At 49.7% G+C, this 14,639-nt stretch overlaps 1 protein-coding gene across 1 annotated transcript in view; it reads left to right on the forward strand.

Moving 5' to 3' along the window:
* LOC147728887 (uncharacterized) overlaps positions 1 to 14,639 on the forward strand; it is a 386,974-nt gene that overhangs the window by 354,796 nt on the left and 17,539 nt on the right. The window contains exon 18 of the mRNA XM_086963878.1: positions 11,793 to 11,958. Within this exon, the coding sequence (XP_086820004.1) occupies positions 11,793 to 11,958 (166 nt within the window). The remainder of the gene's footprint in view (positions 1 to 11,792; positions 11,959 to 14,639) is intronic.

The raw sequence follows: 14,639 nt of genomic DNA on the forward strand, positions 1-14,639 counted from the left end.
TCCACCCATGAGGGAGCACTCAAACTGTATCTACAGGCCCTACATTGCAGCATGTGTAAGCACCACCTACGAAAAATGTAGGTTTCCCTATATCTAAGGTCACTACGCTTAAAACCTTTAAGTCACCCCTAAAGCCGGCCTTTCAATCCTGAAGGCAGGGTGCTCGGTTTCAAGTGTGAGGTGCCCCTGCATGAGCAGGACACCCCTACAGCCTTCAAAGTCTATTCTCCCAGGCTTTAAGTGCTTCAGTGATTACAATATATAGAGTGGCCATGCGTCTTTACGAGATTACCATCTCTAAACTGGCTGTGACGAACCCTATCATGTTTGGCATCTGTTGGAAAACGAGGCAGTATCTGTGAGGCCTGCGAAAATAACATGTCACATTTGACCTTCACTGGGAACCAAAAACCCTAGTGTAGCGCCTGACTCTCAGATGGTAGCATTGCAGAGCAGTATAAGGGTTATTCAAGGGAGGTGGTGTGGGCTAGTAATATCCATCACAGGTGCGCAGAAATAACACTCAATAATTGATTGTCCAGTCTGTACTTTGCTTTATAAAAGTAAGAGTATATTTATTAAACACATACACTACTTAATACTATGCACCAATTTACAAATATGCATAAGCTTTTGGAATTACTTTGTGACATTTGACAACATCTCCAACCCTCCCGCAGGGGGGTGGGGTCTAGTACCACCACTCCCATGTATGCACATCATCTTGTCCCCTAATGCACTTAGTTGAACATAACCTGGAGCAAGGGCACTGTGCACTGGCACCATCCCAGTGGCGTCCCACCCCAGCATTTAAAATAGGCACACCTGCCCTGGTGACACATAACCCTGACTGGGAATCCCCTACTGATCATGAAGTATACACCTCTACATTTTAGGGGATAACAGTCTGGGTTCTTCTTCACCTAACGCCTAACGCAGAAGCAAGAATACATGTTTAGGCATCCCTTTAAAATGAGGTACTTATTAGACTTGATAACATTTATATAATGCATTGCAATTACAACCTCTAAAAGGCATCACAGATGAAATCACATGATTAAGCATATACAGCCAGACACCCTAGCAGGAATATCTAGCAACATACCCCGATTTGGCTTATGACATCACCTTACACAGGTACTTCACATTACACATGTTACTTTCAGTCCCTCAAAAAGAAATAATGTTAGTAAATGCATTTATGGTGCAATTACACCTCTTCACCTCCAGAGGATGCCCTTCTCCAGACATCCCCAACTCAGCCCTTCATCCCTTGGGGCACTTCTCAATACACCCCCAGCTGTAGAACAAAAGTTCCACCCCAGGAGGTGATTAAATGCTGGCTGAGCCCTTGAGGGGTTATTTCTGCAGACTCCCTAGAGACTTACGGAGGGACGTCTCTTCTTCGTGCTGGGGTAGGCTGCGTTTCTCCTGCAACTTCCCCTGCACCTTGGCACACCAACAGCGGTGTCCCCATCCTCCTAGGGCCACCACACGCCGAAATATGCAGGTTTCCTAGCAGGCTTCAGCATGCCGTGCAAGGCATTATGGGGCGCTTCCTCCATTCCCTTGCATGTTATAGTAGCGGCTCCTCCGCTGCTTTAGGGAGAGCCGCGATTGCACACTGTTGGTCCCACGCTGCTTCCAGGCCTCGGTGGGGGGCCTGGTCCCTCTCGGACCTCCAGGTGAGCCATGCAGCTCGGGGATCCCACCACTGGCTGCTCCTCTGGTTTTTGGGGTGCCCGTTCTCACCCGGGCCCCTGGCCCCTCTTCCTCCTCATCGGGGTCCCGGTCCCACCAAGGAACCCCGCAATGCATGCTCACTGGAGAGCCACCTGAGGAGCCCAACCCTGTGGCTCCAGCTTGCTCCCCGCCTGGCCAGCACCCTCGCGTGCTGCAGCGGGAGCCAGCATTTTGTCTTCTGGTCTGCCCGCTGTGGCAGGCAGACCCAGCGACTCGCGCCAGCCCGGCTGGGCCTTGGGGGAGTGCAGCAGCACTCCCCCCGCCTCCTCCTTCACTTTGGGGCACCCCAGGGCCCGGAGTTTGGGATCTCAGGTCCCTCCAAGGAGGTTTTTCAAGGGGAGCGCAACGGCGCTCTTCAACTTAGCTGTGACATGTCGGGCCCGGAGTCGGGGTCCTGGGCCCTCTGGGCAGACTTCACGGGGAGCACAACAGTGCTCCCTGGCTTCTCTTTACCAGCGAGGGGCTTGCGACGGTAGTCCCCTCCCACCACAACTATCGGGGCCAAGGTGGGCTTCTGTTACCCCTGTTGAGCAACTGCAGGGGGTGTGATGGCACTCCCCACTCTTCTTTCTTCCATTCGGGGTCCGGAGATAGGGTCCCGAGCCCCAGGACATTCTCAAAGGGGGGCGATGGTGCTCCCCTCCCTCCGGAGTCTTCGGGGGTCCAGGGTGTGCTTCAGGCACTCCTTTTGGGATAGGTTCAGGGGGAGCGCGACAACGCTCCCCGATTTTCTCTCATCGTGGGGCAGCCCCCGGGACCTGACCCACCCCAGGGTCACATCTGGAATCAGTGGAGGAGCCCCACCACGCTTCATCATCAATCCTAACAGAGGTCACAGGCCACCTACCTTCTGGGGGCCTATCTCAGCCCCAGGGTACCGATCTACACCATTTTCGCCTCTTGCTCCTGGTGGCGTACCCCATCCACTGGGAGCTCTTTCTTTTGCCCTCCCAGTCTCAGGGAGCTGTCTACACTGGCTCCCCGTGCCAAACTTCTGCCTGACTCTTCTCCTGGGCCTCTCTTTTTCTTACGCAGAGGCCCAGGCTTCTGCTCACTGGTCCTGGACTCTTCTCCTGGCGCATTTCAGAATCCTGGGACAGTCAGAGGTTCCTCCTCTAACTGCCCATGGCACTAGATTTGAGCACCCTTTGCCTCAGCAGACCACACCCCAGAGAGAGCTCCTCTTCCTTTTAGGAATTGAAGAGGGGGCTGGCAGAAAGTCTCTGTTTGCCCTACCACACAGCGATACATCACTTCTCTGCCCCTGTTCCCTACCTCCTTCCTGCCCAGGCCTCTGGGTTTGTTCAAAATGGCGTCATCCCGGGGTCTCATGTCACATGGTCTCTGAGAGCCCCATCCCCCCTCGCTGCCTTTTCTCCAGAGCAGCCTGGTGCCTGGTACCAGGTGTCAGCTGCTGATGGAAGAACCTGTAGCTCCATCTTCTCTTCTTGGAGTGGACCCCCTCACCCTTGGAATGCTTGTTATACAGGGCTGGGCCTCTGAGTCTACAGCTTGGAGAGGCAAGTCATTAAGTCAGCCTGGCATGGTCAGCCCCCAGCCTGGCCCTGGTAATGAGCTGACTCAGATAAATATGAGATTTCTGGATGGCCCAAAAGTGGTACAAATATGGCTTTGGACTCCGCAGAATACTTCTTCTCACATAAGTTACAGTAGACTTTGGTGCGTGTCTGGAATTTGTAGGCCCTAGGAAGGTGAAACTAGCCCATGGGCTCCCTATCCTCATAGGAGAATAATGGAGTGAAAAACAGTAAAGCACACTGACATTTCATGGCATGTTTCTTCCCACTGTATAAAGCCTATTCCATGTCACCACCCAGCTCTGCATATCTCCTGCCACACCAGTCTATCTGCACCTGCACCTTGGCTGGGCACGCCAGGAATCTCCCCTGTGCAGCTCCTACTCGTGTGCACACGAATGTATAAATGTGTCTGCATGTAACCAGCACAGTGCCCCTTACTCCAGCTGCACCGCAGCGGCCTAGTCCAGCCAGGGGGACACCAGTAAAATCCACATGCAGTCTCTTTCATCATGAGTTCACTGTGGGTGAGTCTCAACTTATGAGGCTCTCCCACAGTAAAAGCTCAACAATTAGGTGCTCAAAAAGCGAAAAATCTGGGCATCTCAGATGGTCAAAACCACCTTCTATCAGTATCAAACATGTTGGAATCATACCCCCACACCATAAAAGGTGTGGGCGGCAAAATTCCATACATAGTAAAGCTCCTTCGGGAGGCCTTCAGTGCTCCCGGTACCAGTCTCCTAGATCCAGGCATCACAACATGGATGGACAGAGACACGATTCTGCCCTCCTGCTGCTGGGCCAAGTCCGAGCAGGGGAAGGCAGAATAATTGGTATCCTGTCACAGGGAGGTGTGGCCACCTCCCAGACAGGGTTTAGTGTATTGGGGCCGGGTAGGAGCACTTGCCAGAGCCAGTCAGTCTGCTTGAAGAGCACATTTGGTGCCCTTCTTGCATAGTCCAGATCAAACCAGCTCAGGGAGCCGTTGGCTCCCGCTCTGGCATGAAACTGGACGAAGGACATGGGAGTATCCTCCCCACTGTCTGACCCCTCCCCTGGGAGGGAACCCTGAATCGTCCCAATCCTTTCCCTAGGGTACTTAAGGGCTTACCTGAGGGTGGGTCCCTAGATTCATCGTGGGACAAGATTCATTTCAAGACACCACTTCTACTTCGACCGTCAGGGCATTCTGGACTTCGCTCTGGGCATCAAGGCTGCAACTGGGAAGACTCCTGCTGCTCCTGATCTCATCGCCCTGCTCGTCTGCTGCAACATCCGTGCCTGTGCTTCATTCAGGAACCTTCTAAGGCCTGTGGGCATCCAAGACACCTAAAGGAATCTCCCTTGAAGTGAAGAAGTTACTTCCCTGCATCTGCAGGCAGCACAACTAAGCTGACCGGTCTGCTGATCCTGGGCTCCCAAGGACTTCGAAAGGCTCAGCAACACAGGTGGTGGTTCTTCACATCCCTCAAGGCTGCCCTGTCCTCTCACCACTTTAAGGCCAGTATCCCTTGTCGGAGCCGCAGGAACTGAACCCCTGTGCACTGTGTCGACTTGCTGTTGTAAAGACTTGTTGGCTTCCTAACATCAAGATATTTGAGCTCCAAGTAGCCCCCACCTCAAGCATCTCCTGTGACCAAGATCTTCATCCTCACTGCATCATTCAGTCCCTCAAAAAGAAATAATGTTAGTAAATGCATTTATGGTGCAATTACACCTCTTCACCTCCAGAGGATGCCCTTCTCCAGACATCCCCAACTCAGCCCTTCATCCCTTGGGGCACTTCTCAATACACCCCCAGCTGTAGAACAAAAGTTCCACCCCAGGAGGTGATTAAATGCTGGCTGAGCCCTTGAGGGGTTATTTCTGCAGACTCCCTAGAGACTTACGGAGGGACGTCTCTTCTTCGTGCTGGGGTAGGCTGCGTTTCTCCTGCAACTTCCCCTGCACCTTGGCACACCAACAGCGGTGTCCCCATCCTCCTAGGGCCACCACACGCCGAAATATGCAGGTTTCCTAGCAGGCTTCAGCATGCCGTGCAAGGCATTATGGGGCGCTTCCTCCATTCCCTTGCATGTTATAGTAGCGGCTCCTCCGCTGCTTTAGGGAGAGCCGCGATTGCACACTGTTGGTCCCACGCTGCTTCCAGGCCTCGGTGGGGGGCCTGGTCCCTCTCGGACCTCCAGGTGAGCCATGCAGCTCGGGGATCCCACCACTGGCTGCTCCTCTGGTTTTTGGGGTGCCCGTTCTCACCCGGGCCCCTGGCCCCTCTTCCTCCTCATCGGGGTCCCGGTCCCACCAAGGAACCCCGCAATGCATGCTCACTGGAGAGCCACCTGAGGAGCCCAACCCTGTGGCTCCAGCTTGCTCCCCGCCTGGCCAGCACCCTCGCGTGCTGCAGCGGGAGCCAGCATTTTGTCTTCTGGTCTGCCCGCTGTGGCAGGCAGACCCAGCGACTCGCGCCAGCCCGGCTGGGCCTTGGGGGAGTGCAGCAGCACTCCCCCCGCCTCCTCCTTCACTTTGGGGCACCCCAGGGCCCGGAGTTTGGGATCTCAGGTCCCTCCAAGGAGGTTTTTCAAGGGGAGCGCAACGGCGCTCTTCAACTTAGCTGTGACATGTCGGGCCCGGAGTCGGGGTCCTGGGCCCTCTGGGCAGACTTCACGGGGAGCACAACAGTGCTCCCTGGCTTCTCTTTACCAGCGAGGGGCTTGCGACGGTAGTCCCCTCCCACCACAACTATCGGGGCCAAGGTGGGCTTCTGTTACCCCTGTTGAGCAACTGCAGGGGGTGTGATGGCACTCCCCACTCTTCTTTCTTCCATTCGGGGTCCGGAGATAGGGTCCCGAGCCCCAGGACATTCTCAAAGGGGGGCGATGGTGCTCCCCTCCCTCCGGAGTCTTCGGGGGTCCAGGGTGTGCTTCAGGCACTCCTTTTGGGATAGGTTCAGGGGGAGCGCGACAACGCTCCCCGATTTTCTCTCATCGTGGGGCAGCCCCCGGGACCTGACCCACCCCAGGGTCACATCTGGAATCAGTGGAGGAGCCCCACCACGCTTCATCATCAATCCTAACAGAGGTCACAGGCCACCTACCTTCTGGGGGCCTATCTCAGCCCCAGGGTACCGATCTACACCATTTTCGCCTCTTGCTCCTGGTGGCGTACCCCATCCACTGGGAGCTCTTTCTTTTGCCCTCCCAGTCTCAGGGAGCTGTCTACACTGGCTCCCCGTGCCAAACTTCTGCCTGACTCTTCTCCTGGGCCTCTCTTTTTCTTACGCAGAGGCCCAGGCTTCTGCTCACTGGTCCTGGACTCTTCTCCTGGCGCATTTCAGAATCCTGGGACAGTCAGAGGTTCCTCCTCTAACTGCCCATGGCACTAGATTTGAGCACCCTTTGCCTCAGCAGACCACACCCCAGAGAGAGCTCCTCTTCCTTTTAGGAATTGAAGAGGGGGCTGGCAGAAAGTCTCTGTTTGCCCTACCACACAGCGATACATCACTTCTCTGCCCCTGTTCCCTACCTCCTTCCTGCCCAGGCCTCTGGGTTTGTTCAAAATGGCGTCATCCCGGGGTCTCATGTCACATGGTCTCTGAGAGCCCCATCCCCCCTCGCTGCCTTTTCTCCAGAGCAGCCTGGTGCCTGGTACCAGGTGTCAGCTGCTGATGGAAGAACCTGTAGCTCCATCTTCTCTTCTTGGAGTGGACCCCCTCACCCTTGGAATGCTTGTTATACAGGGCTGGGCCTCTGAGTCTACAGCTTGGAGAGGCAAGTCATTAAGTCAGCCTGGCATGGTCAGCCCCCAGCCTGGCCCTGGTAATGAGCTGACTCAGATAAATATGAGATTTCTGGATGGCCCAAAAGTGGTACAAATATGGCTTTGGACTCCGCAGAATACTTCTTCTCACATAAGTTACAGTAGACTTTGGTGCGTGTCTGGAATTTGTAGGCCCTAGGAAGGTGAAACTAGCCCATGGGCTCCCTATCCTCATAGGAGAATAATGGAGTGAAAAACAGTAAAGCACACTGACATTTCATGGCATGTTTCTTCCCACTGTATAAAGCCTATTCCATGTCACCACCCAGCTCTGCATATCTCCTGCCACACCAGTCTATCTGCACCTGCACCTTGGCTGGGCACGCCAGGAATCTCCCCTGTGCAGCTCCTACTCGTGTGCACACGAATGTATAAATGTGTCTGCATGTAACCAGCACAGTGCCCCTTACTCCAGCTGCACCGCAGCGGCCTAGTCCAGCCAGGGGGACACCAGTAAAATCCACATGCAGTCTCTTTCATCATGAGTTCACTGTGGGTGAGTCTCAACTTATGAGGCTCTCCCACAGTAAAAGCTCAACAATTAGGTGCTCAAAAAGCGAAAAATCTGGGCATCTCAGATGGTCAAAACCACCTTCTATCAGTATCAAACATGTTGGAATCATACCCCCACACCATAAAAGGTGTGGGCGGCAAAATTCCATACATAGTAAAGCTCCTTCGGGAGGCCTTCAGTGCTCCCGGTACCAGTCTCCTAGATCCAGGCATCACAACATGGATGGACAGAGACACGATTCTGCCCTCCTGCTGCTGGGCCAAGTCCGAGCAGGGGAAGGCAGAATAATTGGTATCCTGTCACAGGGAGGTGTGGCCACCTCCCAGACAGGGTTTAGTGTATTGGGGCCGGGTAGGAGCACTTGCCAGAGCCAGTCAGTCTGCTTGAAGAGCACATTTGGTGCCCTTCTTGCATAGTCCAGATCAAACCAGCTCAGGGAGCCGTTGGCTCCCGCTCTGGCATGAAACTGGACGAAGGACATGGGAGTATCCTCCCCACTGTCTGACCCCTCCCCTGGGAGGGAACCCTGAATCGTCCCAATCCTTTCCCTAGGGTACTTAAGGGCTTACCTGAGGGTGGGTCCCTAGATTCATCGTGGGACAAGATTCATTTCAAGACACCACTTCTACTTCGACCGTCAGGGCATTCTGGACTTCGCTCTGGGCATCAAGGCTGCAACTGGGAAGACTCCTGCTGCTCCTGATCTCATCGCCCTGCTCGTCTGCTGCAACATCCGTGCCTGTGCTTCATTCAGGAACCTTCTAAGGCCTGTGGGCATCCAAGACACCTAAAGGAATCTCCCTTGAAGTGAAGAAGTTACTTCCCTGCATCTGCAGGCAGCACAACTAAGCTGACCGGTCTGCTGATCCTGGGCTCCCAAGGACTTCGAAAGGCTCAGCAACACAGGTGGTGGTTCTTCACATCCCTCAAGGCTGCCCTGTCCTCTCACCACTTTAAGGCCAGTATCCCTTGTCGGAGCCGCAGGAACTGAACCCCTGTGCACTGTGTCGACTTGCTGTTGTAAAGACTTGTTGGCTTCCTAACATCAAGATATTTGAGCTCCAAGTAGCCCCCACCTCAAGCATCTCCTGTGACCAAGATCTTCATCCTCACTGCATCACTTGCACCATGGGCCTGCATCTTCGGTGAGCTGTGAAGGAAGTGACCCGATAAGGGCCACCCGGGTCACTGGCGACCACCTCTCATCCTTCCATACTAATGAAGAGTCGCTCAGACAGTAGAGAATACAAACCAAGTAATTTTATTAGTATTTGCTTGAGCGGAGTCTGGTCTGACCAGCCTCCTTAGATAGCTGCCGAGGGATTGACCTCCGTCCAGACAGTAACACAAAATATACATTTCCACCACCTCTAACACCCCGCCCACATTGGAAAAAAAGGATGTACAGAAAGGTCAGCTACCATCTTGAGAACGGGTACATGCTATCTTAGTTTCAAGGTTACTCTGCCCATGCTCGTCTCTCTAGAGGAGGAGCAGGGTTTACTCGAGGGGAGCGGTATGCAGAGACAGAACGATCTATTCATTAAGGCAGTGGAGCTCAACCTTGGATAATACTAAAGAGAAACAATTGAGGCTGCTTTTTCTGCTGAGGCAAACTTTATGACACAGGAGCTTATTTTCGATCATGGTACAAAATGGCGGCTGAATACAAAATGGTGCCGCAAATGCTAACTTAGCTCACATAATGCTAGAAGGAGTTGGCCAGACGCATTCTCAGTCCAACAGCTGCTCGGGGACCTCTCCTGACTCCAGTGCCTCTGGCCTGTGGGTCCTCTTCTTTGATTTCTGTGGGTTCCCCTGATTGTTCAGGGCCTGCCTGACTCCCCTGCTTGTTGTGAATTACCTGGACCTTGCTGGTCTCGACACTGCACCTTCTTCGCTTTCCACGTTGTTTGTAGTTGTCAAGGCTTGTTGGTCCTCTTGACGGACACCGACCCCTCAACTCTCGACATCCAACGTGAGAGAGCTTGTGAACAGCTCCTGGTCTTCCACAGTGTCGCCTGGTCCTCACAGCTGCAGCTCCAAGATCACCGCCAACTCTCCTGCAACATTCGACTTCGGTGGGCATTCCTCTTCCGGGCCTCTGGGTCACTTCCAAATGGCCTAAACTCTGTCCCCTGTGCTTGCAGGTCATTTTTTACGACTTGAATCTACCTTTGGGTTCCACCAGACACTTTCACCTTCTCCAGCAGTGGCATCTTCCTGAAGTCCTCCATTGAGTCTGACAGTGGTTTCTGACGCCACTTAACACCTATGCACCCTGTTTCCCTGATGTAGGTATCCTGGTTCCTAGGGTATCCACGGGTGGGGTGGCTCTCCAACCTTCTGTCTTCTACAGGGTTTCTTCAGGGTCCACTGGGAAGGGTCCTTCTACTTTAAAATTGCAACCGCAACTTACCCATCAACTTGCATTGATCCTGATATATGTAATATATGACTATTTGGAAGTTAGAGCATGTATATCAGCGGTAGACTTAAAATCGATTCAATATGGTCTTTTCATGTTTACTGCATAATGCATTTGTGATAGTAATAATTTACTTGGTTTTAAAAAGGTATGGCTGGATTTTAATGTTTATATTAAACTTTAATATTAAAGAAGACAATTTGAAAGTTATATTAGATGTGGGCTTATTCCTGGTGCACCTTCCTGTAGCGTTTACGTTTGGGATCTGGTCACAGTGGCACAAAACAGTAGCAAGTGCCGTAAGAATTGTGCACAGGACACCATTTACTTTTTGTGATTGGAGATTGGGGTGCAGCCCATACTGTCCACCGCAGGAGTTCTCCTCTTGTTTTTGCATGGTGTAAATGTTGTTTGGGATGATTCTGTACTACAAGATGAGTTAACAAAGGATTATACCCGTGATAGTTCAGCGAAGATTTATGTTGTTTAAAGGGCTTTTGCCACAAAGTTAAACTTATTCCAGGTTCTGTCCCGGTCTCTAGCAAAGTACGTGGTGTTTCCATTGCGGTGAGAGAAGAGATGCGTATTGAGTTAGACAACCTCAAATCGCAGGGAATAATTGAGGAAGTGGAAGGGGCAGCATGGCTGGCTCCAGTCATGGCAACAAGGAATGCTAATGGGTCTTTGAGGTTGTGTGTGGACTTCAAGCAACTTAATAAGTGTAATGATTTACACACAAAAAGGGTCTAGGATATGAAACCGCACTTATTTAAGAACTGGGAAATTTTATAACCATGAGGTGCATTGACCAAAGGAAACTAGACCCTTTTGGTTCCCTATGTTGAAAAAACCTTCCACAACAGACAATTACAAAAATTATTTCGGTCCGCCACAACAACCAAGAAGTCAGTTCAGCAAATATGAAAGGTCACACAGGTGTTTGTTTCAAGGCTACTGAGAAGAATTAAAAAGAAAATAAAAGATTCAAGGAACAAAGACCTGTGTGAACTATCTTATTTGTTGAACGGACTTCTTGGTTGTTGCGTGCAGATCAAAATAATTTTTGCAACTTAATAAGTGTGTCTTGGTTGACAAGTATCCACTTCCCAAAATGGCGGATTTGTTGATGATGGTGGCGAAAGTTAAGGTCTTTAGCACAATAGACCTTACTTCAGCTTACCATCAAATACAATTGGATGAGTCGTCACAGGATCTCACTGCGTTCACCATGCCTTTTGGGATATTTAGGTATGCCAGACTACTGTTTGATCTTGTCTGGGCTGCCTCAGCGTTTCAACGAGCCATGGAGAAAATCTTGCCTGGGATAACTGGTATTTGTGTATATCAGGATGATATATGACGCATGGTAGAGTTGAGGCAGAGCACAATGGTAGGGTGAGACAGGTCCCAGAGCGGCTTATCGCCAATGTTAAATAGATAATCCATAATGATGAGACGTAGTCCATGGGTGTAAAGGAAGGAAGATGTATTAGTTTCTTCTTCACAGGAAAAAACAGCCCAACCATCCTATCAAGCTCTGCCTCCAGTTTGACTTCAAAGCCAAACATTCTAGGAGCATCTTACATTCTGGAATGTGCTGGTGTTGATACACATTATCACACATTTACAATAGGTCAAGGTTAGAAGCAGGTAGTGGGTTATGAAGAGCCTCTATATAAACTCATGCTGTAGTAGCATAGCTTACCTTTGGAGTACTGACTGACCAACCTAGAGTTTCTTTTTTTGTCCACAGGTTCAGTATTATGATGGAACTGAAGGATATGTGGCTCAGGAAGAAACCTATGTCATTAGCAACGCCAAGAAAGAAAAGATCACAGCAGAGATTGTTTCTCAAGAAGAGGCAATCATCGGTAGAACTGTTGTTGCCAGAAATGATAAGGATGGAATATATTACATCGGTACACAATTTTAAAATTCTTGTTTTTTTACCTCTCTTTTTAAAACATAAATAATTACTAACATTTTGCAACAAACATGTAGTCAATGAGGTGCTGCAAGCTGCTGATGCAAATGGAAGGATTTCGTAAACATAGCTGTAAGGAATGAAAGGTCATCAGGGACATAATACATGCCAAAAAAGATCCTACGGGTCAGGTTGAGGGACAGATTTCCGTACCCTAGAGGAGCCCACTCCCCTGCAGAATGTGGCGAGGAGCCCCTGAGATATCATATCTCACAGACATTCCTAGGCCTTAAGGTGAATTTGGGCATCCTGAAGGGGCTGCAAGTGCCTTTGTTAACCTCGCCAGCCGCTGCAGCGTGCCTGAGGTCAACATATGTAAAACAATCAGTGGCAGCTACTCTGCAGCCTGTTCCCTGGATGTGATACACTGTATGTTCCCCCAGACAAATGTAGCAAACGTTAAAAAATGGTTCATTTATAAAGGGAGAAGAGAGCCTGGGTAAGGCCTCTTATACTGCCATTGAACATGAGAAGTAAGAAATACACCAGCAGAAAGAAAGGGGAAAGAGAAAGCAAGAGAAACATGAAACAGGAGAGAGGGAGGGGGAGAATGAGAGAGAAATAAAAAAGGCCTTGGGAGAGGACACAGCAGAGAGATCACTGAGAGAGAAGGGCATAGGGAAAGATAGAGGGGGAGACAGAGGGGGGGGAATGACAATCAAGGGAAAGAGAAAATGCGATGCAAGGGAGTAATAGAACACTAAAAAGACTGGGCTCAGACCTTCTGCACATAGATCCGAATTCAATAAAAGGACATTTGTTCAGATGGATTGTCCAGTGGGCAGTACAAATGATGTGATGCATTTTCTAGCCCGACCATCCCTCATTTAAGCAGCAGGGGGAGTCTGGTTCTGAGTTTTCGCATGCTGGTCCCATTAAGTCTGCCAATCCCTCAGTTGGTAGTTCTCGTGAAGTTTACAGGCATTAAAGGTGGAACGTTGATGTTTCATGAGAAATGAGAGATTACAGAGTACATTTTTAATTATGGATCCAATTACCTGGTAATTCCCCATTTCCCATAGTTTCACTCAGACATTTTGTGAAATTTACCCACATTGTTTCAAAGAAAGCAGCAACTGTGCACTCCTGGCCGTGAACTAAGCTTATTAGAGCAGACCAACATGCAGTCTACTGCCCCATGCTTTCTAAAATCCGATTTGGTTGTTTCTTCTTTGCCTTTCTCATTGGAACTCCTTTCCATTGTGTCTTGCACTAGCCCAGGACCATGCAGGCATTAGCAATGGTTTGAAGACATTGCTTTTCTCATTCACCTAGACTGAATATCGTGGATTACTTTTTTGCTGTCCTTAGCAATAGCGCCATGTAATACTACAGTGTAGTAGTGTACTTTACAATGTAAGTTAGAACATAAACCTAAGTAAATCATATAGCTTCACTCTCCAAGCATTGAAAAATTGACTCTGGAAGGAGAATGGTGCAAGTAAGACTCGTTTGACTCACATCTGGACGTCACTTTGATTAATACCCTTGGCATATTTTGGGGACAGCTGGTAAAATAAACTAGTAATGATGTTGACCTTGCATGGTGAACTGGAGAGTTCTCTCTGGAATAAGGAGAATTCAGATGTGATTACAGCCATCCAGCAGATCATTGAATATGCAGTACTCTCCCGGTCTCAACAAAGGGTAGCTTGACTGCAATGCCTTCATTTTTCAATTTTGATTCTCAAAGATGGACTCCAGCTCTCAAACTGGGCTAAAATTTTGTGAATTCTTTCTTTGTTTGGAACATTACTGAGTAAACCATTTATATTATTCAGGTAATGGAAAATAATGTTTCCTTAGCAAGTCTGGAATATATTCCGCCAACTTTTTTTGTTGTCCTCATTTGTATTTTGCCACTATAGATTGGAGATGCAAAAAAGGGGAGGGAACGAAAAGAAAGGAAGATTTTAACTTCCAGGTCTCATTTTACCCCAATATATGAGGGAATCCGATCACTCCTTTTATAGAGGGGATGTACTCGGAGAACCCTCAAATTGCTCCAACCTTTTACCCCTCTCTTGTCTCTCTTGTCTCCCTCCTTCCAAATCTCTTTCTCCATTATAACAGGACATACGGAAAATCTGCGTCAGGACTTTCAGTCCAAACCATTTTGGACTCCCTGGCCTGTATAGCTATCACATACTCCTAGGACTAAATCCTTAACTAGAAAGGGGGGCAAAAAAAAACAAGGAAGCAAAAAAAGAAAAAAGAAAGAGAAAAGAGGATTGCTACCTTAGAAGATAAATTAGAAACAATACTTTAGGCAGTAAATATTTAATTTTACATTCGCCTACTTTGGCACCAATCGTCCCATGCATTCCAAAATTTAGGTTTTTTTATGTTGTGTATTGCCCTATCCAATTTTGCAATCCTATATATCAAGTTAAGCCATTCACACTCCACAGGGGGAGCAGGCGAAATCCACTTGATACACAACTCCTTACACGCCAATAGAATTATCAAAAATAAAATAATTTTGTGGTGTTTAGATACATTAATTGTTACATCCTCAACTGGGGTTACACCAAAAATTGCCTGTGAAAGACTCACCATGACTTCATACCCCAAAATTCTGGAAATCGCCTCACCTACTGTTCCCCAGCAGGTTTG

The sequence above is a fragment of the Lissotriton vulgaris genome, chromosome 3_1 (assembly GCF_964263255.1).
Source record: "Lissotriton vulgaris chromosome 3_1, aLisVul1.2, whole genome shotgun sequence".
NCBI classification, from domain to species: Eukaryota; Metazoa; Chordata; class Amphibia; order Caudata; family Salamandridae; genus Lissotriton; species Lissotriton vulgaris.